This window comes from Dendropsophus ebraccatus, chromosome 6 (genome assembly GCF_027789765.1).
Source record: "Dendropsophus ebraccatus isolate aDenEbr1 chromosome 6, aDenEbr1.pat, whole genome shotgun sequence".
NCBI lineage: Eukaryota > Metazoa > Chordata > Amphibia > Anura > Hylidae > Dendropsophus > Dendropsophus ebraccatus.
This window is the reverse complement of record NC_091459.1, coordinates 21,597,092-21,619,411: the sequence shown is the minus strand read 5'-3', so window position 1 is coordinate 21,619,411 and position 22,320 is coordinate 21,597,092. Positions and strand designations below refer to the sequence as shown.

Here is a 22,320-nt window from a genome sequence, read left to right as displayed (position 1 = left end):
GTATTGCCCTGGGTGTTAGCAAAAAGACCAATATTGCCTTGGGTAGTAGGCCCAGTGATCAGCCGCGTAACAAGCAAAGAAGAAATCCTCAGTCAGCTTCACATCTTCCCGTGTAATATGGAATGTGTAGCCAATAAGGATGAAAGTAAAGAACCAGACAAATGATTGTACTTACGGGCCTGCCACAATGGTAGTTTGCAAAAGAAAGAAAACAAATGTCTACTTAACTCCCCTCAGCAGCACATGTTGCATGGGTGGATTCTTAAAGGGGAACTATTACCAGATCTACGCTGCCGATATGTCCCTATTGCACAGGAGACGCCAAGGAGGAAGGTATGTCTGTTACCTTCCTCCTCTGCGCTGTTCTGGTGTAGTTAGTCATTTGCTCCATAGTCTGGTAAGACTGTTAGGAGCACTGGTATGTGTATTACTTTCCTCTTCTGCGCCTCATGTGCAGTTAGTCTTTTTCTCCATGGTCTGTGAAACCTTTAGAAGCACTGCCCGCCCCCATAGAGCCGATCTGGCCCACTCCATTCATTATCATTAGAAAGGGGTGGGCTGGCCAGGGGTGGGCAGTGCACCTAAAGGTTTAACGGACCGTGGAGAAAAAGACTAAGGGCCCTATTACACAGGGCGATTATCGTGCAAAAAATTTTTATATCGTTCGAAAACAATAATCGTTCTGTGAAATTGCAGGCAACGATCGAAAAATCGTTTGTATGCCGTTGATCGTTGACTTAGATCTGAACCTAAAATTATCGTTAATCGTTCGCTAATCGTTTGCTGTAATTCCGCGTTTGTTCGCTCAAGTTCGCATTTGTTCACTAATCGTTCAGTGTAATTGCACATTGTTCATTGTTTTGCTGGGATCAGAAGGAGTAAACGATCATAGTAACGATCGCAATAACGATCGTAGTAACGATCGTAACTAATGACCATTGTTCTGTGTAATACGGTGAACGATTCCAGGTTAACGATAAACAATCTCGTTTGCGATCGTTTATCGTTAGTCATTAATCGTTAAAAATCGCTCCGTGTAATAGGACCCTAACTGCACAGGAAAGGCGCAGAAGAGGAAAGTAAGACACATACCTTCCTTCTCGGTGTCTCCTGTGTGATGGGTACATATCAGCAGGCTAGATTCGTCTAACCTGCTGATAGTTCCTCTTTAAATAAGTTGCAATCTATTTGATGTGCTGGAATCATGTGTAATACAGCCCCTACATCTTGTTTTAAAAGACTTGACATCTGGCTCAACATCCCAACCATTTGATAGTAAAAGACATGGCACCCGCCCTTCTTTCCCTTCTGCAGCAACCAACTCATGTTCTAGGTTTTCCAGGGGTCCAACACTTGGTCAAACACACATTCTGGTCACTGTAAACAGAAAAACATAAATTTTTCTTCTCCATCCAGTGGTCATGCCACATTATATGTATACAAATCTGTAGGTTTTATTGCGTCTAACTTGTGAACTTCGTATTATTTATTAGAAATTAAACAATCAAATTCAAACAAATCCAAAAAATACAAACAATAGAACATTACACTAGAGATAAGAAAAACTCAACATTTTCTAGGTTTACATTTTTATTTCTTTGGACTCCGTAAATCACTTGCTTTTTTTCTTTCAATGCACAGGGGACTGTTCCTTTCTTGCAAGAGGCATTTCTTTATTGCTAAATCTTTGTGAGGTCAGATATTAATCCTCAGCTCAAGTCTACCCAGTAATTGAAAGCTATTATCATTATTTATGGTGCTCTACGGTGCACTGGTGGATTAAACCAAATGTTTATGTCAATGGCCTTACAAATTCTTACATTGTTACAATGGATTTGTTGAAGTCTTGCCATGTATGATGATGCAACAGTGTTTTAAGTTCAAGAGGCTTGTATATCTCAAGACGAGATTCTTACAGCCTAAATAAAAGCATCGACAAGCTATTAAAGACTTGCGGAGGACAGAGACGTCCTTGGTTTTATTAGACACTAATGTATGTTGCTGGTATAGCAGACAAGTTTCTACATAGGAAAAATTCCAGACTAGTAAATCCCTGGGTTATAGGTTTGTCTTGGTTAGGTTGAAGGATAGTTTTATTCTTTTTATACTAATCCAACTTGTTTCTCTTGTTTTTTTGTAAAATCGTAAAATTTCTTATTAGATTTTGTAACTTTTTTTCTGGTATTTAAATATTTTATTTTATAGAGCGTGGGTCACCTCGCAATTTAGTGACCAAAGACATTACAGACACTTCGATTGGAACCTCCTGGACAGCAGCTCCTGGAATGGTTCGAGGCTACAGAGTTACATGGAAATCACTGTTTGATAATGAGTCGGGAGAAAAGAACGTGCCTGGTGATGTAACCGATACAGTGTTGGATAACCTCAAGCCAGAGACAAAGTATCAAATCTCAGTTTTTGCCGACTACAAAAGCGGTGAAGGACCTCCCCTTGATGGAGAAGCTACTACAGAAGGTACAGAAGATATAAAGAATGTGATCCGTATTATTTTACCTATGATTAGAAGTTCCCTATAGTAATGTAAAACTTTGCAAAAATTGCTCTTCCATATATTATCATAGAAAAAAGGCCTTATTCACACGTTTCGTAAATTTGACAGCAATTGCGGATCTGCAAATTTCAGACAAATTTTGGGCCCCCTGATTTCTATTGGGCTATTCATATAATCTGTAGTTTCGTGGATCCACAATCCATGGACATGTCCTAGTACAGGCTCCAATTGTGGAACGGACATTTTTTGCAGACGTTACAGATATAATTGTTAAGGATCCACAAAAAAATATGGATTGCGGATGTACTAAGGACAAATTATTTGCAGATGAAGGTTGCGGACATAATATAAGGTCCTGAAAAACTACTGAATGTGTAAATAAGGCCTAATACTATGACCAAAGGGGGGTTGTGTCACCTTTTTGCATGCAATTGGGCTCCCTTCAACAGATCAATTATGTATTTGGGTAAATAGGGGACACAATATTGCTTAAGCTTTCTGCACAGAAGTTAGACATATGCTTGACAGGCCCTATTGACTTATATGGGAGAATTTTTAAGACATGCCCTGTGACTTATATGGCCTGATCCTGTGTTATCAACATAGTCACCTTTCACTTTCAGCCTGTGATGATAAAGAGGAGACTGCTAAAAACTGATCTGTACAGAACAGGAATTCCCAGATTTTTATGAGGCTTGGTGGCATGAAAGAAAATGCAAGATTTCAGGGTTATTAAAAAAAAAATGTGTATAACACACACACACATATATATATATATATATATATATATATATACATACATATATTATAATTAAAAATTAGAAAAAAATTGACAATAATTCAAAAAAAATGTTTAACATAAACCTTGATTGAAAGGTGTTTTCTTATCTTGACAAGATATACCCTATCCACAGTATCCAAAGGATAGAATATACCTAAAAGATTACAAAGGTGGGGGGTCCAAACGCTGGGGACCTAATATTGGGGCCCCAAAATCCTGCTGTATGGATTGACCAGTCGCACATGGGCACCACTGCTTCATTCATTCTTTCAGTGAATAGCGTCCGCAGAAAGCTCTGTCAGTTCACACAATGAAGCGAGCGCTCCGGCCGCTCGCTCCATAGTGTGCTATGGGGAGTTCTGATGCGGGCATGCACGGATGTGCCCGCATCAGAACTCTGCCGGCTGCAGTACCTGCAGGGCTGGGATGATCTTTTCAGCGACTGGCCGGTCTCTAACGCCATGTGAACATGGCCTAACAGTCAATTTCTAATGAAGTATTCAGTTTAAAGAGGATGTACCACCAGGTACAACCTCTTTAAGCGGAACCAACGGATCAAACGGCGCTGTGCCCGGGAACCGGGCCGCGGTCTGAAAAACGGACCGCGGCACCGGCTTCCCCGTGATGGCGCCGTTCGATTCGGCGGTTCAATCTAAAGAGGATGTACCTGGTGGTATATCCTCTTTAAGTTATGTAGGTCCCTGGAAAAAAAATCTTGCTACAAAACAGTGATGGTATACCAAGCTTGTGCTTTTTTCCCTATGGGATACAATTCAAACATCAGTGATACATTTGTGATATATGTTTATTTACTGTGAATACATAAGATACAATTGTATGATATGCTAAGGGGCAGGGGAATTGTGGGAAAGACCTGTTCAGTGTAAGTGTTAGTCACTAGAGAACCATTATACATTTAATGGGCCTTCCATACATACTGTGCACCATGACGGTATTTAAGCCGTAACATATTTTCTCCTCATGACAAGACTCGCGCAGCTGTTCACATTGCATCACCTTAGACATCACGTTTAAACTTGAGTGTGTTATGCCTAGACACTTATGGGTAGATATGCCGAAGTTCTATACATAAAATCTGAAGAATTTCAGGAAATTCTCTCAGAAACATCTGCTGATAGATTTCCCAAGTGTTTTTCTTTCCAATTTCAAAGTCGTATGGGAAACATGTGGATGGTGTAATGAATCCCCCGCATTTATCATATTTATTTGCTGACAGCAAAAAAGCTTCATTTGTAGGAGTAGTTTATAAAATCATATAAAACTCACATAGTGTACAGTATGCGTAGGTTTATTACAGTATTTGATACATTAGAAACACATACTGCAGCATATTTAGGAGAAGTCCGGCCTCTAGTTTTTTTTTTCAAGGCATGGCCACAAAGGGTATTAACTTACATCTCCCCGTGCCTCTTCATCCCAATAACTCCACTCTGGGACCCCCACCGGGTTCCAAGATCTCCGACGCTGCACATCTCACGACCCGGCCACTCAGCCGTTGCAATCGGGATGCCGTCCCGGCCAGTCCATGAGCCGGGACGGGCATTTTCCCCAACCCGAGGCTGGTCCTCCCGCTCATCGTGGGCACGGGGAGAGGGAAGCAGTACTTCATTGTTACTCTCTTCCCTGCCCCTGCGAGATATCGTCTGAGGCCAGACTTCTCCTTTAACTATTATTTTTAGGCTTTGTTCACACGCAGTGCAAACAATGGCCATTCCACCGTGAACAGGCGTTGTTTAAAGCTAACTACAGTCGGAACTTATCATCTTGATCATTACTTCCGGCTGTAGGTAGCATTAAACAATGGCCATTTACAGCAGAACGGCCATTGTTGGTACAGTGTGTGAACATAGCATTAATGTGCAGTCGATAATTAGCAACCAAATGATTAATTTGTTATCATTAGTCGTCCTAGTATAACTTAGAATTAGGTCCCACTCTCCATTTGGGCCCCAATGGTAAATCTGCAACAGGGCCTCCAAAATTAACAATTCATTTCTAGTACTGGTCTCTTTTGGGACTGATCAGGATTTTCTTTGGTACCATATCCCTTGTGTTTTTTCCTTCTTTCTTCGAACTTCTAGTGATCAATTATCCGCAAAAATGAACAGGGTATTTCAGGAAAAAACAACTTCTCCCCCATCCACAGGATAGGGGAAAAGTAGGAGATTGCGGGGGTCCGACCTCTGTAACCTTCCTGCCAATCTCGATATTGGGCCCCAGCTTCTGTGTAATGAATAGTACTGTACCTGCGGCTCTATTCATTCCTATGGAGCCGATGGAAAGAGCCGAGTACAGTGCTCTTTCTGCATACTCGTCTCTTTCCGTCGCTCCATAGGAATGAATAGAGCCGCGGGTCACATGTCGTACCGGCAGCTCTATTCATAATACAGAAGTTGGGGCCCGATATGGAGATTAGCTGGGGGTACAAGGTTCGGAACCCCTGCAATCTCCTACTTTTCCACTATCTAGTATATAGAGGAAATGTTGTTTTTTCCTGGAATACCCCTTTAAATGTACCTCCTCCATGGGTAAAGGTGAGCATCCTTAGCTGTTGAGCCCCCTGGATGCTCCTATGCCTGCTACCCTGGTAGCTACTGTACGCCCATGCCTGCTGCCTTGAATGCTATCAATTGAATGTTTTCATAGTCAAATACAACGGTTTCAGTAATAATATTAGATAAGAAAAATTTATTTTCGCGCAAAGGTCTATAGTATTTGATTTAGTTCATTCATCTTACATTGTCTATAGATGGCTTCTTAATTTGGTGCAATAGCGTGGATGGGTAGGTTCACAAAAAGTCTATTACTAGGCACTGGCAGAGGCTAGGGTGAAGTTTCTGTACTGTCTTCTGCAATAATAATGGAGGTGTCATCTGTCCCCAGCACTACATGTGTATACGTGATAGCTAACGTGCTATTGAAATGTAACGCCTTAGGCTGGGTTCACACTATGTTTTTGCAATCCGTTTTTTGGCAAAAAACGGATGAAAAACTGATTTAAAAAAACCGATGCAACTGTGTGCATCCATTTTGATCTGTTTTTCCATTAACTTCTATTATAAAAAAAAAAAAACGGATCAAAACATATCCGTTTTTTTTTTAAGCGCACACAAAAACGTGGTAGACCTCATTTTGTGTCCGTTAAAAAAAACTGATTCGTTTTGAGCCGTTTTTTAAAATAATAGAAGTCAATCGAAAAACTGATCAAAACGGATGCACACAATTGCATCCGTTTTTTTTTCTATCAGGTTTTCATTGTTTTGTTTTTTTTTTTTGCAAAAAACGGATTGAAAAAACGTAGTCTGAACCCAGCCTAAAGCTGACCATAGACATCATTAGATTAATGTCAGCGAATCCACTGATTGTGGCAGGATCGGACAACAATCTGATGTGTGGGGGTGTTCTGACTTTACCTTGAAGGAAGATGTTTAGGGGGAGAAGGGCCAGGCAGTTGATTACCAATATGTCAGATCATTTTGTACTCATGGGAGATAAGCCGTCCCAGCAGTGTCTAGGAGCGGCTTACACCCCCTCCCAATTGAGAACATCAGCTGAGCTGAATGCAGATGTATGGGAGGATTCAGGAGAAATAGCTGACAGCAATGTAAAGTGTATGGCCAGCTTTAGTTCAGTTATTCAGACACTTCCTTGGTTTTGATTATGACCCCTCCTAATTCCTACACATGCTAGGCTAACAGAATCTTGTATTTCCTATGAACAGTATCACCAGATGCCAAGAAACTCAGAGTCACAGATGAGACAGAAAATACATTGAAAGTCATATGGCAACCCGCTCCGGGGAACGTGGTGAATTACCGTGTCATCTATCGGCCACAAGCTGGAGGAAGACAAATGGTTGCCAAATTGCCACCTACGGTCACCTCTACTGTACTAAAGAGGCTGCAACCCAAGACCACCTATGATATTACAGTTGTCCCAGTATACAGATCAGGGGATGGGAAAGCAAGACAAGGAGAGGGAACTACAGGTATAGCTTAGACTTTTATTTTTTTTTTGAACTTTCTAACCATCTCTTGTATCTTATCCTTATATTTATACATGTCATATTTTCCTTACTAAGTCATGTTTAGGAATGTAAATGCATTATCAAAACCATCTCTATATCCATCACAGGTATGGCCGAGGTGCTGGCTTATCATTGACATTATATTTAATATTTAAAGAACTATGTGTGTGTGTATATATATATATATATATATATATATATATAATGTAAGGTGGAACCTGATTGGTTGCTAGGAGCAACTAAGCCAGTCTTACAGATAAATCTCCCCCTTTATAACCCTATTACACATACTGTCCACCTACCTTTGGACCACTATATGTATATATATAAGTCTAAGAAAGATTTCCCTTACAGTAATTTAAGATTAAGTATTTGCAAAAGCAATCGCATTTTAATTCTGCACTCCCATGGGTAATAATATGTGCTACAATTGATGGAAAGAGGAATGGAAAGTTTTTTTTTTTTCAGAATGGAAACAGTTTCTGTAAAAAGTATATGCAATAATATATAAAATTCGCTTTCTAACATAGAAATTTTAGTTGCCTTGTGCAGTGATTGCCAGGAAAGATTTTTTCCCCCTATGTAACATAAGCGGCCGATTCTGCAATGGAATATTTTGCTAAGGATCCTACATGTGAACATAAATATACCACTATTTCACAGCCAATGTACATTACATTACACAGTTTTCAGTTTGTCATAAGATCCACTTGGTCTGCAATTTCTAGTCTCAACTGCTGACCTTTCTCGTAAAGGTTACCTGCTGCCAAGAGTAGGTAGTAGACCATCAACTTTTTTGCCTTTAATCCAAAATTCACAAAATTCAGCTTGCCAAACCTAAGATAGATTAGATCACTGCATCTCAGCTACTGACCCCACGTAGCCCCAGTGCAAACTCCTCTAAAGGGTTTTTGCCATGGTGAATGGGAATTCAACAGAAGGAACCCCCACTAATCACCAAAACAGGGGACCCAGGCCCCCCGATCAAAAAAAAAAAAGTCAAAAGTTTATGGGACTACTGAAGATAGCCAAGTATACCACTAAGCTATTGCCACCAGTCCCATTGAACTTTAAAGAAGAAGTCCGGCAGATTATAAAATCCTGCAGTTGGCAGGGGCAGGGGGGAAATTAATTACAAGTACTAACTTACCTCCCCCCGTGCCCGCAGTGAGCGGCGGGATTGGCCACCGAAGGCAATTTTCTCCAAGTTGTGATGACATCACGACTCATGTCCCAGCTGATGGGCTGGCCGCTCAGCCAATCAGTAACTGGAGAAGTGTTCTTCCCCAGCCAGTCCATCAGCCAGGTTGTGATGTGTCAGCTCTGGAGATCCTGGAGCCTGGTGGGGGTCCTGCGGCCTGTCCCACTGCTCACCTGCTGCACAGAGAGAGGTAAGTTAGTATTTGTAATCAATTTCCTCCCTTCCCCCGCTGGATTTTATAATTTGTCTGACTTTTTGACTCTATGGGCTGTGAGTGTTGATAGGTGATACTGTACATTTTGATTATGGAAAAAAAAGTTTAAAATCTGACATGTAAAGAGGATCTCAGGATTGAAGATCTATCGGTCTCTCATCTGACATCATATCATGTTTGCATTGATTTGGCTAATATGTGTTCTTTTTACTTTAGCTTCCCCTTTCAAGCCACCAAGAAACTTGAAAACATCAGATCCAACCATGTCAACTTTCAGAGTGACCTGGGAACCTGCTCCTGGAGAAGTTAAAGGATATAAAATCACCTTTCATCCTTTAGGAGATGAACAGGACCTGGGAGAAATGGTAGTTGGCCCATATGATAATACCGTTGTTTTGGAAGAGCTCAGGTAAGAAAATAATGTCTAAAAATTCCTAAACTAAGGATGGTCATTTAATTCTTAAAGCGAATGTACCACTAGGTTGATCGCTTCATGTTTTTTTCATGACAGACTGGTGCAGGCATGGGGATGCTGGTACCACAGTCCTTTTTTTGAACCACTGCCCGGTTCCCATGCAAGATGCCAGTCTGTTCCCAAGCACAGGCTTGGGAATAGGCTCATAGAGCCGCATCACAGTGTCTTTGGTCTCTGGTGTCCCTGGCATCCAAAATCTCGCTCAGCCAATCACTGACTGAGATGGTAGACAAGAGTTACAGCCTGTTCTACCAAACAGTTAGTGATTGGCTGAATGGGCTGTCACTCCTGATATAAGAGAGACAGCTTGCTCAGCCAGTCAGTGACTGACTGAGATAGGACAGCTCAGCGGCAAGTGACTGGCTGAGAAAACGTTCACTCTTGTTTACGATCTCAGTCAGTAATTTACTAAGCTGGCTTGAGGCGGCTGAAGATACCAGATACACAGAGGAGAACACCGGGGAAGTGAGGACAGGTGAGCATTAGGCTGCATTCACAGGACGTGGAAGGCATGGAACGGACTCTTATCTGTGATAAGATGCTGGGAGCGGGGGAACTGTAGAGATATGCACCGTGCTGTAATGACAGCACCGCTCGGCTGATTCATTACAGTGCGGTGCATATCTGTACAGTTCCCCTGCTCCCATTATCTTATCACAGATGCTGCCTGGGCGGGGGGAGTCCGTTACAGGCATTCTACGTCCGTATTCTGTGCGGAACACGGAACGTGTGAATGCAGCCTTAGAGTTGGGTGAACTTCGAGCATGTTTTTTTTTTTTTACACAAATTTTTAAAACAAAGCTTGCAAACTTCACTCTTCCAATTCCTGTTGTTAGGCTATATAGGTTGTTAGCATATAAAGTACAACTAATACCACAAATAACAAAGCCAAATACAAGCACAGCTGCCTAAAAAAGAGAAAACTGAAAACCTCTAGGAATACATTTTGAAGGACCGATGGGTCAGTTTGTTACATCTTGTCATATATTGTCATATATTCAATCATGATGAAACATTTATGTCTAATGAAATTAGAGCTCATTTTATGCTGATTTGTATGAATTGGGCTGAAATATTCTTCTTCTAAATATGTGTTTGTGCAGGGCAGCAACATCCTACAAAGTAAATGTTTTTGGAATGTTTGACAAAGGAGAGAGTTCCCCCTTGGTTGGAGAAGAAATGACAACCCAGTCAGATGCACCTGAAGTCACTGTGGATTCTGGTAATGTCCACTTACATTGGAGATGATAGAGATTGGGAGAATAATGACTTGTAAATAAACTCTACACTTGTTCATACATTGTAAAATATATATATATATATATATATATATATATATATATATATATATATATATATATATATATGCACAGACTGACATTTTCTCCTAGACTTTAATGTAGCACATTATTTAATGCAGCACAGTTGTATCTGTCATGATTTTTAGTATCCATTCACATCTACATCTGAGAGAACTTTACATGGTTGCCATTAACTGTTTATGACAATTACTAGACCTACTAATGCCAATATAGTTTCCTAAAATGTGGCACGTTTTCTATTTTACCATGTGATTAAATATAGGTCTCTGAATTGTTTCGATCATTTCGCTATGAGCAAAATATGACTAAAATGTTAACTGTTTAAACTGTTAAAGGTCACTGCACTTACTGACAGCAGCTCCCTGTGTACCCCACAGAGATAAAATCAGACTTACCTCCTCCAGTCTGTGCTCTCCTGCTCTGTGATGATTCTGTCCATAAGATGGACGAGCATAGAGGAGCATGTGACCATGCCCCGCCCCAGTGTCCTCCACTAAGTCTGTATATGCCTATGGAGGACACTGGGGGGTGGGGCATAGCTGCACCATCCTGTGGACAGAATCACCACAGAGCAGGACAGCAAAGCCTGGAGGAGGGAAGTCTGATTTTAGCTCTATGTGGCACATAGGGAGCTGCTGTCAGTAAGTGGTGCGAATACATTTACTAATACTGTACTCTGAACTATTTTACTATACAGTGTCTGACCCCTTTATGTATCTTTATTCATTTGGAAAACTAAAAAAAAAAAGGATTTGTCAAAATAGAAAAAGTCCTGGTATATCCCTATAACATTTTCTACATTTTTATAGTATTTTTTTGTAATTTCAGCCTAGAGAACTATTTTTATTCTTAGTCTATGTAGATCTCAAACCTTTATTGATTTTGGGAAACCTTTCCTGTTTAAAAGGCCTCAGTCTCCGGAAGCACAGTCTAAGAATGAACTGAACAGAATGTACAATTTGCCGACTTTTGGCCCCAGTCATGTCAACAACTGCTGTTTGTTACTACCGTACTGTGTCCCCTTAGCGTTTCCGTCTCATTTATCTCTACAAACGGTAAACAACGCTAAAACCTAGCGCAACCCCGACCTATGTATTTTACATATCATGCTGCTCACAGTAATAGAACAAACTGTTGACTTTATTCTATGCATCTTTTTTAACCCTTGTAACTTATTTCTGTTCTGTTGATTAAGTTTAGGTGTTTGTTTTTTTATGCAAAAGAAAAATGATTTTTAAACCTTATTTTACACTATGGAATATATTCCTGGAGCGTACATGAAATCCTATTGTCTCTCGAGTTATCATTGTATCAGGAATATTATAAGTGAATGGCTCCTATACACCCTGCTCAAGCTGCCACAGGAACAAATGGACAAAGCATTTTTAGTGTATTGTTTTATACTCGTACCCATAGATGTTGTATGTTTCAATACAAATGCCAATGTGTTCAACCCACATTGATCATCTATGTGGTCATTGATGTCTGTTATAACTGTGGAACTATCCTTTTTTTTGTTGTTTCATTCTTTCTTTCCTTGGAACGCTCATATACTTTTATCTGCTGCTGTTCTTACTCTTATATCAGTTAGTTATAATGTTGCAATTTATACTTGTCCTGTATTTAGTTATACATTATAATATCTTCATACCAATAAGTGTAGCTTATATACTGTGCACATATGAATCTTCTATTATTTATGCCCTGTCTTTCTCTATCATCGCTGTAACAGGCCTGGACTGCAAAACAAATGCCGCTGCAGATATAGTTTTGCTAGTTGATGGCTCTTGGAGTATTGGTCGACCCAATTTTAGAACAGTCAGAGCCTTTATAGCCCGATTGGTTGAAGTTTTTGAGATTGGCCCAGACAGAGTTCAGATTGGTAAGTAATATACACACTGGTATGGCTAGCAATGGTTAATAAGTATGGGTTCACTTTTAAGGAGGTTATATATATATATATATATATATATTTTTTTTTTTTTTTTTTACTATAATATAAGGAATGTACATATATTAAAGGAAACTTTCATGCTCCCTGGACCACGATTCACTGGGATGGTCCCAGCTGGCTTCTTCCCACCTCACTAGTCATGATTGACAATTCTTGGGGTGGGAAGAACCCACCAGTGACTACCTTGATGACTTGGTTCTGGCAGCTTGAAAGTGATCAAAAATTCCTTTTAACCGTGTGAATTCTAGAAACTTAAAGGGGAACTGTCAGCAGGTAAGACACAGTGTAGTCCGCGGTCCGGAGCACCGTTAGGAGCACTGCCCCACCTCCAGACCGCCGATCCGGCCCAACCACTCCATTGATTATCATTAGAAGGAGCGGGCTTGTGCAATGGAGGCAGGGCAGAGCTTCTAATGGTGCTCCAGACCAAGGATTACACTGCTAACAGCACAGGAAGAGTACAGAGGAGGAAGTAAGAGACATACCTTCTTCCTCTGCACCCAGTGCTTCATAATGGGGGCTACCTGCTGATAGTTTCTCTTTAACAATTTTTTTTCCTTCAAAACAACTGGTGCAATAATTCTTTTTTTAAAGAAGTAAATTACAAATCTTTGGCACTTTCTTTAAAGGGAACCCCTGTCACCCCCCTATGCCGGGAAGGCTGCCAGACAACACCGCCCCTCCCCCCCGCTAGAGCCCCTTATACTTATCCCATCTCGCCAAGTCCCGCTCCTGGAGCTGGTCCCCGGACGGAGATATCTTTGTCGGAAGCCCGGCGCACATGCTGCATAGATGAGTCCGAAGTATAAGGGTCTCTAGCGGGGGTCGCACGGCCTTCACCCTGACACGGGGGGGGGGGGGGGGTGGCAGGTTCCCTTTAAGTTCTGTTCACACTTGTTCTTGTTTTTGGGTTTATTTTACATGAAATTTCCATATTACTCATTGGTGACCAGATCTTTTAAAAAAGCAGACAATGGATCTAATATAACCATCATGGTTGTAAAAACACAACCCATGACGCCAGTGCAGCTGGAGTATTGGAAATAAAAAAAAATTACTTACTCATCAAATTAGAAAATGATATCATGTGTTATGCAAAGTGATTTATAGAGAGGTTACATCTTTCATTAATCTTATTGGAAATCTTGGCAGGCAATGGCATCAGACAATAAAGGATAAAAGTAGTTAATAAATGATCCTCATACATTTATCATAATTCAGAACTCCACCTCTCATCTCATTTCAGCTCTTGCTCAGTACAGTGGAGATCCCCGAACTGAATGGCAGCTGAATGCTCATGCAACCAAGAAGTCTCTAATGGACGCTATAGCCAATCTGCCTTATAAAGGGGGCAATACTCTGACAGGTAAATAAAGATACTACCTAACTTCAGTGCCTACAAGTAATAGGTAAGGGCAATAAGGACAGGCGGCTAATTTTCTTCAATGCATTTCATTAGGTTTGGCGTTGAATTTTGTCTATCAAAACAACTTCAAAGCCGCAGTTGGCATGAGACCCAAGTCCCGCAAAATTGGTGTCCTAATCACTGACGGAAAGTCACAGGATGACATTGTTGGACCATCCAAAAAGCTGAGAGATGATGGCATAGAACTGTATGCTATTGGTAAGTTTACGTTTTAAAGGCAAAGGCCCACATTTATCGAGCTGCCCATAACCTACCATCTAGTTTTTTTACCCAGTAACCAATCACAGCTGCAGTTTTATATTTTAAATGAAACCTGGGTTGTCTTGCCGAACTTGCCGAAAGTTCGGGTTGGCATTTAAATGCTACTGCCAGGAGAAGGTGGATGCAGTCCGAGGAGTGCCTGGAAAACATGGATACAGTTCTCTGGACTGCATCCACCATCTCCTACCAGTGGAATTCAAATGCAGATCATTCGGGTTCATGTGAACTGCAATCTCTGCTCCGTACCCCTCCCAACTGAATAGTTGACAACTTTTTCTCCCCCTATCCATCCTCAACTTTGTTGCCTGAGTAATCCACCGTTTCACTCTTTTCCTTTAATATGCCATATATATTATAATTATTATATAGCTAACCATTGTCTAAATTTTCAGGTAGCATTAAAGAAAATCTTCATGAATTGTTGCAGAAATACATTGCTTAAAGGCCATATTACACGACCCAATAATCCACGGAAAACGAGCGCCAACCTGTCAGATCAGCACTCGCTTCCCCCTCGCTGCAAGACAGCGAGCGGGAAGGACCGCCCGCACAATCTTTCGTTTGTTGAGGTGGCCCATTGAAGTCAGCAGTTGTCTGCCGCTCCTATTATATGAAGCGACATGCAGCAGATCATCGCTGCACACATTGGGATCTGTCGGCTGATCGTGGCCTTTCAACATGTCCTATTTTGCTAAATGATTATCGGCCTGAACAGTTGGTAATCGGCCAAGTAAGGCCAATAGTCATTAAGGGGGACATTTTTCATAGTTACGGCCAGGTTGTACACCAGGGAGAAGGGGTAGATTCAACCTTTTTCCCTGGCAAAAGCCTGCCGTAACCTCTGCTTGCCCGATGGGCGAGAGGGGGCTCTGGGGGCACGGCAGGGCCTCCTCCCGTGCCTCATTTGTCGTGATTTACACCTGCTCGCAGACTTAAAACATGATTGAAATCTACACCGGCCAGATGGTTGGGTGCATGGCGCCTCTTAGTTAATCCAGCAACGGGAAAGGGGGTGCGGCCTAATTTAAGACTGGCATACCAGTCTTGATAAATCCCCCTTTTAGTGTAGTAGGGCCTTCAATCTGTTATTTATATATTGAGTCCTGACAAAAACAAAAATATGTTTCAATTTGCGGTTAAAATTCTGAATTAAAATAAAGCCCAATTTTTGTCTTTGATAAATGCCGATTTCGGCCAGATCTGCCTCTCTTACATGACATGTGCTTTTAATCTTAGATTTGTAACTATCTGCTGTGAGAATGGTCAATGATTTTCATACTGTAACTAAAATACTGCAAAGGCAATAACGTATGGCAGACAGCAAAATATATTTTTCTTTTGGCCGCAGATTTCTATAGCTGGCAGAGCATGAATCCAAGGGAATATTTTTATTGCGTGATGTTTTGAATGGCCAGATTTCCTCCAGCCTCAGATTAGGAGTGTAAGGCAGGCTTATTGACTTCACTATCTAGGTAGCATGCCAGTGTTCTGCCAGCCAGATGATCCTAAACTATGCACATCACTTGGTTTTAGAATAAGGTTTTTTTTTTCTACGTGAAGAGCTTGATGAGATATTTATTTTAGTTCCGTAGATTCCATGTACTTAAGCTCATTGTAGAATTGCCTCACTTTATGCTGCCTTAAAATTATTTTTGGCACATCCAAGTCACTTTTAATACTGTGAGCCTCAACAAGACCTAAGTAAGAATCATAGTAATTGGCAAATGTATTCAATAGCTACAATATTCTAATATACTTTGACAATACTCTGTGGGAATTGATAGTACATAAAAATTATTTCCAAATCTACGACACATTTGGCAAAAAAATTGAATGAAAGGAAATGTGTCAGGAGCTTTGAGCTCAACAAACTGGTAACACCGCTAACTTGTCATTCAAGAGCCAGGGCACTTTACTGCCAGCAGAACACCCAGCAGGCACTTTGCAATTCATTAGCATATGGCGATGCATGATTACAACTTTGCTTCTCTCTCTCTTATTCAATAGATATGTCTGGCATCATAGATATGAATACACCAGATTCCTTAGGGCAGTGATTTTCAACCAGTGTGGCGTGGCACACTAGTGTGCCGCGACACAAGGTCGGGTGTGCCGCAGGGAAAGTTCCCCCAACTATGGTGCCCTTGCAGATCACCCCGCTGCTGCTGTCCGCCTCACCTACTGGCTGCCTGTAGCACCCGGACGTGCTCCTCCTATCCAATCAGCGGAGACCGGGAGCGTGGTGCGCTGCGGCAGGCCGTGATGCACGCATCCAATCAACGTGTGCGCTACGGCCCGCCGCAGCGCACCACGCTCCCGGTCTCCGCTGATTGGAGGAGCACGTCCGGGCCCTACGGGTGGCCAGTAGGTGAGGCGGACAGCAGCGGCAACCATTTTGGAGGAGGTAAGGAGGAAGGGGGGGAGAGAAACCTGGGGATGGGAGAGAGAAACAGGAGAAAACAATGGGGGAGAGAAACCTGGGGATGGGGTAGAGAATCATGGGGGAGAAACAGGGGGGGGGGAGACAGGGAGAGAAGCATGGGGGAGAGAAACCTGGGGATGGGGAAGAGAAACATGGGGATGGGGGAGAAACAGGGGGGGAGAGACAGGGAGAGAAGCATGGGGGAGAGAAACCTGGGGAAGGGGGGGAGAGACAGGGAGAGAAGCATGGGGGAGAGAAACATGGGGATGGAGGAGAGAAACAGCAGAGAGGAGCAGGGGGGAGAGAAGCATGGTGGAGAGAAGCATGGGGGAGAGAAGTATGGGGGAGAAGTATGGTGGAGAGAAGCACAGGAGAGAAGTAGGGGGGAGAAGTATGATGGAGGGAAGCACAGGAGAGAAGCACAGGGGGGGAGAAGAAAACAGGCCCAGGTTTCACACTGAGTGAGTATAAATACATTTAGAATCTATATTATTAACTATATGTATAATATGTACTGTTTTAGTGTCATTTTGTGCCATTTTGGTTGGTGGTGTGCCCCGGGATTTTTTAAGTATAAAAAGTGTGCCACGGCTCAAAAAAGGTTGAAAATCACTGCCTTGGGGTATATTTAACACTTGATCAACAGATCTCTTTAAATATATGAAGTATGCAACAACGGCCGTTATTTAATGACATCGCCCGATCACTGTAATTATTATGGAATCCTGGGCGTAGTGTATACACACTGTATATACTCGGGCCGGGATTCCATGCAGTCACACAAAAAAACTGACACAAGCCTAAAGAACAGAAATAGCTGCACATCGCACACATGGTTGACACGAAAGCTTGTTCAGCTACATTAAAAACCAACATCAGAAGTTAGTATATAATTTGATCAAACCATATTGCCTCATGTACCACGCGCAGGTCTTTCATACACATGAGTCCCTAACTAAACAGCACTGTGTCAGCGAACGCAAACCCTGCAAAGCGTGCGCAAGCAGGGAGAAAAAACTGACACAAAAAAACTGACATGTCAATTTTGTGCGGCCACTATTCGTTAGCCGCCACACGAAATAGCCTGTGCAGACAATGTAAAGTATGGCTCTGGCCGGACTTCACATTGTCTAAAATGGCTAATTGGAACGTGGGCACACCCTAATGTGCCTGCATTCCAATTCCAAAGAAGGGATGTTCATCCGCCTGGTACTGCAGTACTAGCCAGTCTGAACTACACAGACAGCGGCTGTTCTATGACAAAGAATGGCCATTGTCTTACAAAGTATATGGCCTTAAAAGGGATAGAGGAAGAGAAAGTAGAACTAACGATGTAATATGGAGTCCATTGGTAGACTGTCATGTTTTGTTTTTTTTTGCATATACTGTTTGCCAAAGAATTAAAATTGTTTTTATCAGTCTTGTAAATTTAGCACTAGCTAACGTCCAAGTGGTTTTATCTTTATGAGATGTAGAAGGACATCAAGGGCGCACAGTGGTGTTGCCCTCATTTAAAGGGCTTACCCAGCGCTACAAAAACATGGCCAGTTTTCCCCCTCTCTTGTCTCCAGATTGGGTGGGGTTTCAAACTCAGTTCCATTGAAGTAAATGGAGCTTAATTGCAAACCACACCTTAACTGGAGACAAGAGAAAGGGAAAAGTGGCCATGTTTTTTTTTACTGCTGGATAATCCCTTTAAGGCGGCATAAACCTAGTGACAGATTCCCTTTTAACACTTGCTCAACACTAGTTAACATATCTTTGTTACATGTTGAAGTTTTTTTTTTCTTCTAACAACAGGGACACTAAGATGGCATTGAATTCTTCATCACAATGTTACTAATCCTGTGATTTTATTTTGCTAGGTATTAAAAATGCGGATGAAAATGAACTAAAAGAAATTGCTACAGATCCCGATGAGATCTATGTCTTCAATGTCAATGATTTTACCCAGCTAACCAACATTGTGGATCCCGTCACAACAAATCTGTGTAATAGTGTTAAGGGTGGAGGAGGTAAGTTACTTTTTCTATTACCCCTGAGTACATTAGACAAAATAATTATTAATTAGATTCGGATTAGGACTCATCACTGCCTGCGGCTTCCTTCACCGCACCAGTGTAAGCCTAAGAGGATTTTCTCCTTTATATACAGTATGTAACCACACATTGTTCATTGCATTTGATCTCACACGCCCAGTGTTGTCTCTGCCAGCAGTTACCGTCTTCTTTCAAGAGTTTCTCCCACTCACTTGTATTTCCAAATTGTGGCCCTCGAGCCATTTATGTTCATAGACGCTCCCTGTTTCCACAATGCTCAGAATACATAGGACATGTACAGCAAAATGTTTCTCATACAAACTCGATCATTTCCATTTCATGTATAGTTCGGTATGATAAGGTTTCTCTGTTGCAGATATACTGGAACCACCATCAAACTTGGTGACCTCAGAGCCCACACCTACATCTTTTAGAGTCACATGGGTTCCACCATCTCACAGTGTGGATAGATTCAGGGTGGAATACTATCCTGTAGCTGGAGGCAGACCCCAAGAGGTGAGGTGCCCAAATAACTGAATGTAAACCTGCCTGGGATGAACACATATCTATCCTAAGATAGTAATAAGATAAATACTAAAAGGGCAGACTAGATGGACCCAGTGGTCTTTTTCTGCCATCAATCTTCTATGTTTCTTTGTTTGTTTTTTTACATGTCAATTCTTGTGTTCAATGTTCAGATTTCTGCCACAGTAGGTACATGTTATTTGGCATAAAAGCCTACATTATTTGTAGTTTAAAGGGAATGTTTAACCAGAAAATAACTTATGTTTTTATGTTAAACATATTGATTTTTGAATGAAATATTTTCTAATTTTCCATTTTTCTTTCTATATTATAAAAAAAAAAATCCTGAGATCTTGCAGTTTCTGTTCTCACCACTGGGGCTAAAACTAAGCTGAGACTTCCTGTTCTGTCTGTAGTGATGGGAGGAGGCTGCTGAAAAGTGATCTGTACAGCATTGCAGCATCATGTGATGCCAGTAAATAGAGGAGACAAGAGCAGCTCCCTGTGGAATGATCTTTTTTAAAGGTCACAGAACACGCTCAGTAACGTTTTACTTTTATCTCAAGCATTTCCCGTATTAAGTGTATATTATTTATTTATAATAATTTGTATAGCTTTTGGGGAGCAATACAAGGCTTTAATAAATTTTTTTGCCAGACTTCTTCTTTAATGTCCTTACCTACGACCATCATTGTGCTTGTTTTAGGCTACATTCCCACAACGTCTTTTTAGGCAAAATGACACCCGTTGTTTTTAACATGACGACCGTTATTTTATAATAACAGTAAATTTTAATAAGGCATTAAATAATGATCATGATAATTTTTATGCCTAAAAATGTTTTTGTTTTTTTTTGCCATAAAAAGAGGATGTATGAGCATAGCCTTAAGCTTTTGTTGTCGTCTTTCTGTAGGTTATTGTTAGCAGAAGTGATAGATCCACAGTATTGCGTGGTCTGAAGCCCGAAACTGAATATGAAGTCAAAGTTTTTTCAGTGGTGGAAGGAGAAAGAAGTGAGCCTTTGGTTGGACGGGAGACAACTTGTAAGTTTCCATGTTTTTCTTAAGACAATATCCTGAAATGTGACTCTAATGGGAATATCAGCTCTATACAATGCCCAGACTGCAGACATCTGCAGACATTGGCAGATAACTGATAAGGTGAAAAAACAAATACTTGTCTGGTAGCTACGGCTATAAAATCATGTTTTCTTTCCAAGTTCAAGTGTCAAAGAGGCCATTCTGAGATTCAGCCTGCACCCCTCCTCCCTTACCCACACCATGTACCTGCAGTCCATGATTAATGTACAGGGTTTGGAATCATTCCCAAAATCTAGATGGAACCAGGAGAAGCTTGTGGCGTTTCACTCCCTGGCTTGCCACTCAATCTTTTTTTCTTTTTTCTTTTTTTTTGTGCACTGAACCTGGAGGCACTGCAATACCAGGTCAATGCCTGGAGAGGACAGAGCAAGCTCTTTTTCCATCTCCCTGTTCTAAAAATCCATTTAATATATGGTCCCCAGATAGGGGACGTATCAGATATTAAACTGATAAGAACAGATACTACACTTGATCTTAGCCAAAAGGCCGAGAAGCGATTGCCACTCAATCTATATCACTTCAAGAGATGGATTCCATTATAAGTGTAAGGACCCTGTGGGGGAAATTAAGCAAGGGCTTTGTGCCTATACGGGGAATACTTGGATTTTTCACCCATGGTTCTATTTATGAACCAGTATTCAACGGGCAATTCTTTTTTTTAGATGAACTTTTTTTTAATCTGCCTATTTTGAGTAGCCACCCAACAATTTGCATAATCCGGGATTAGCGCCCAATTTATCATTTGCGACTTTTTAAAAAGTTGCAAAAACTGGTACAGGCCAGTGTCTGGTCAGTACCAGGTGAAGATGTTTGTTGACAGCGCAACTTTTCCATAAATTGCACACAATATATTGGAACAAAATAAACACCAACCCACATTAGAATAGTTGCACATATTAGACTCCTTAGTAAATATCCCTCCATGTGTTGAAACGTTGCTTATCTTTCTTTGGAAATTTTGTAATTTTGGGATTTTTTGCACTTCTTTTGGATGCTATTGGACTCCTTGCACGCTATATGTCCATGTGGCATGTCAGAATTTTTCTTTTTTAATGACAGTAAGGCTGCATTCTCACATCCCGTAAAATTTTCCTTGGTGGTGGATCTGCGACCACAGACAATTTTAGGAACCATTCAAGTGAATTCAGCCATTCACACGATTCCCCCCCCCAAAAAAGGACATGTCCTAGTGCGGATCACAGCATGAATCACGCCTACAACTACTCCCCCCCGTGCTGGTGAACATATGAGTCGGCCTGCACGGGGGAGTACGCAAGTAGTTGTCTTCTGCGCTAATGTCATCTCTGCTGCACTTCGGGGGATCCGTGCCGCGATCCTCCGCCAGTCATCACGGCACGGATCGCAGCACAGATCGTGTAAATGAGGCCTCATTCTTTTAGGGGGTTCTCTGATTTAAATACAAAAATACTAAGTTTAGATTGTTTGTGTGATGTAAAGTTTAAGCTTCCCAGTAATGTTTTATTAAGATTTAGGGTACTATTACACGGAACGATAATCAGACGAATTGGCCCGATTCGGCCAATTATCGCTGCGTGTAATAAATACAACGATCAGCCGATGACAATGATCATCGGCTGATGGTTTATATAGGTTAGAACCTATAATAGCGGTGCGCGGCCAGCGATTGACAATATACATTGCCTATCCATGCTCCAGGGCTGCTCCTGATGTCCGCTTCTCCCCGGGTCCCGTGCGCTCCAGCTTCAGAGCGACCTGTCAGCTGACAGGCCTCTCAGCCAATCACAGGCTGCAGCGGTCCCGGCCTGTGACTGGCTGAGCGACCCGGGGAGAAGCGGACCAGCCGTGGAGCGTGGATAAGTAAAGTATATAGTTTAAGCAAGGGCTGCAAGGACTTTGGTAACAATGTCCTTGCCGCCCTTGTTAAACGATTATTGGGCTGTGTAATAGGCCCAGTAAACGGGTATTATCGGGCCCCCATCGGCCCGTGTAATACCACCCTTAGAGTATGGACAGGTAATAGAGAATGAGCTTCTTTTGTTGCCAATCTGACATTGCTTT

At 41.6% G+C, this 22,320-nt stretch overlaps 1 protein-coding gene and 1 non-coding gene across 4 annotated transcripts in view; one reads left to right on the top strand and one right to left on the bottom strand.

Annotated features, from left to right (window-relative positions):
- COL12A1 (collagen type XII alpha 1 chain) overlaps positions 1–22,320 on the top strand; it is a 168,693-nt gene that overhangs the window by 50,264 nt on the left and 96,109 nt on the right. For 2 of the 3 annotated variants that reach the window (XM_069974643.1, XM_069974644.1), the window contains exons 14-23: positions 2,206–2,475; positions 7,036–7,302; positions 8,973–9,165; positions 10,335–10,453; positions 12,286–12,435; positions 13,754–13,873; positions 13,967–14,131; positions 18,482–18,631; positions 19,032–19,171; positions 20,094–20,223. In XM_069974643.1, coding sequence (XP_069830744.1) covers positions 2,206–2,475; positions 7,036–7,302; positions 8,973–9,165; positions 10,335–10,453; positions 12,286–12,435; positions 13,754–13,873; positions 13,967–14,131; positions 18,482–18,631; positions 19,032–19,171; positions 20,094–20,223 — 1,704 coding nt within the window. The remainder of the gene's footprint in view (positions 1–2,205; positions 2,476–7,035; positions 7,303–8,972; positions 9,166–10,334; positions 10,454–12,285; positions 12,436–13,753; positions 13,874–13,966; positions 14,132–18,481; positions 18,632–19,031; positions 19,172–20,093; positions 20,224–22,320) is intronic. The other variant, XM_069974646.1, reaches the window with a different exon arrangement.
- On the bottom strand, positions 20,588–20,778 carry LOC138796074 (U2 spliceosomal RNA). The gene has a single exon (XR_011363710.1). It is a non-coding gene; the product is annotated as a U2 spliceosomal RNA (small nuclear RNA).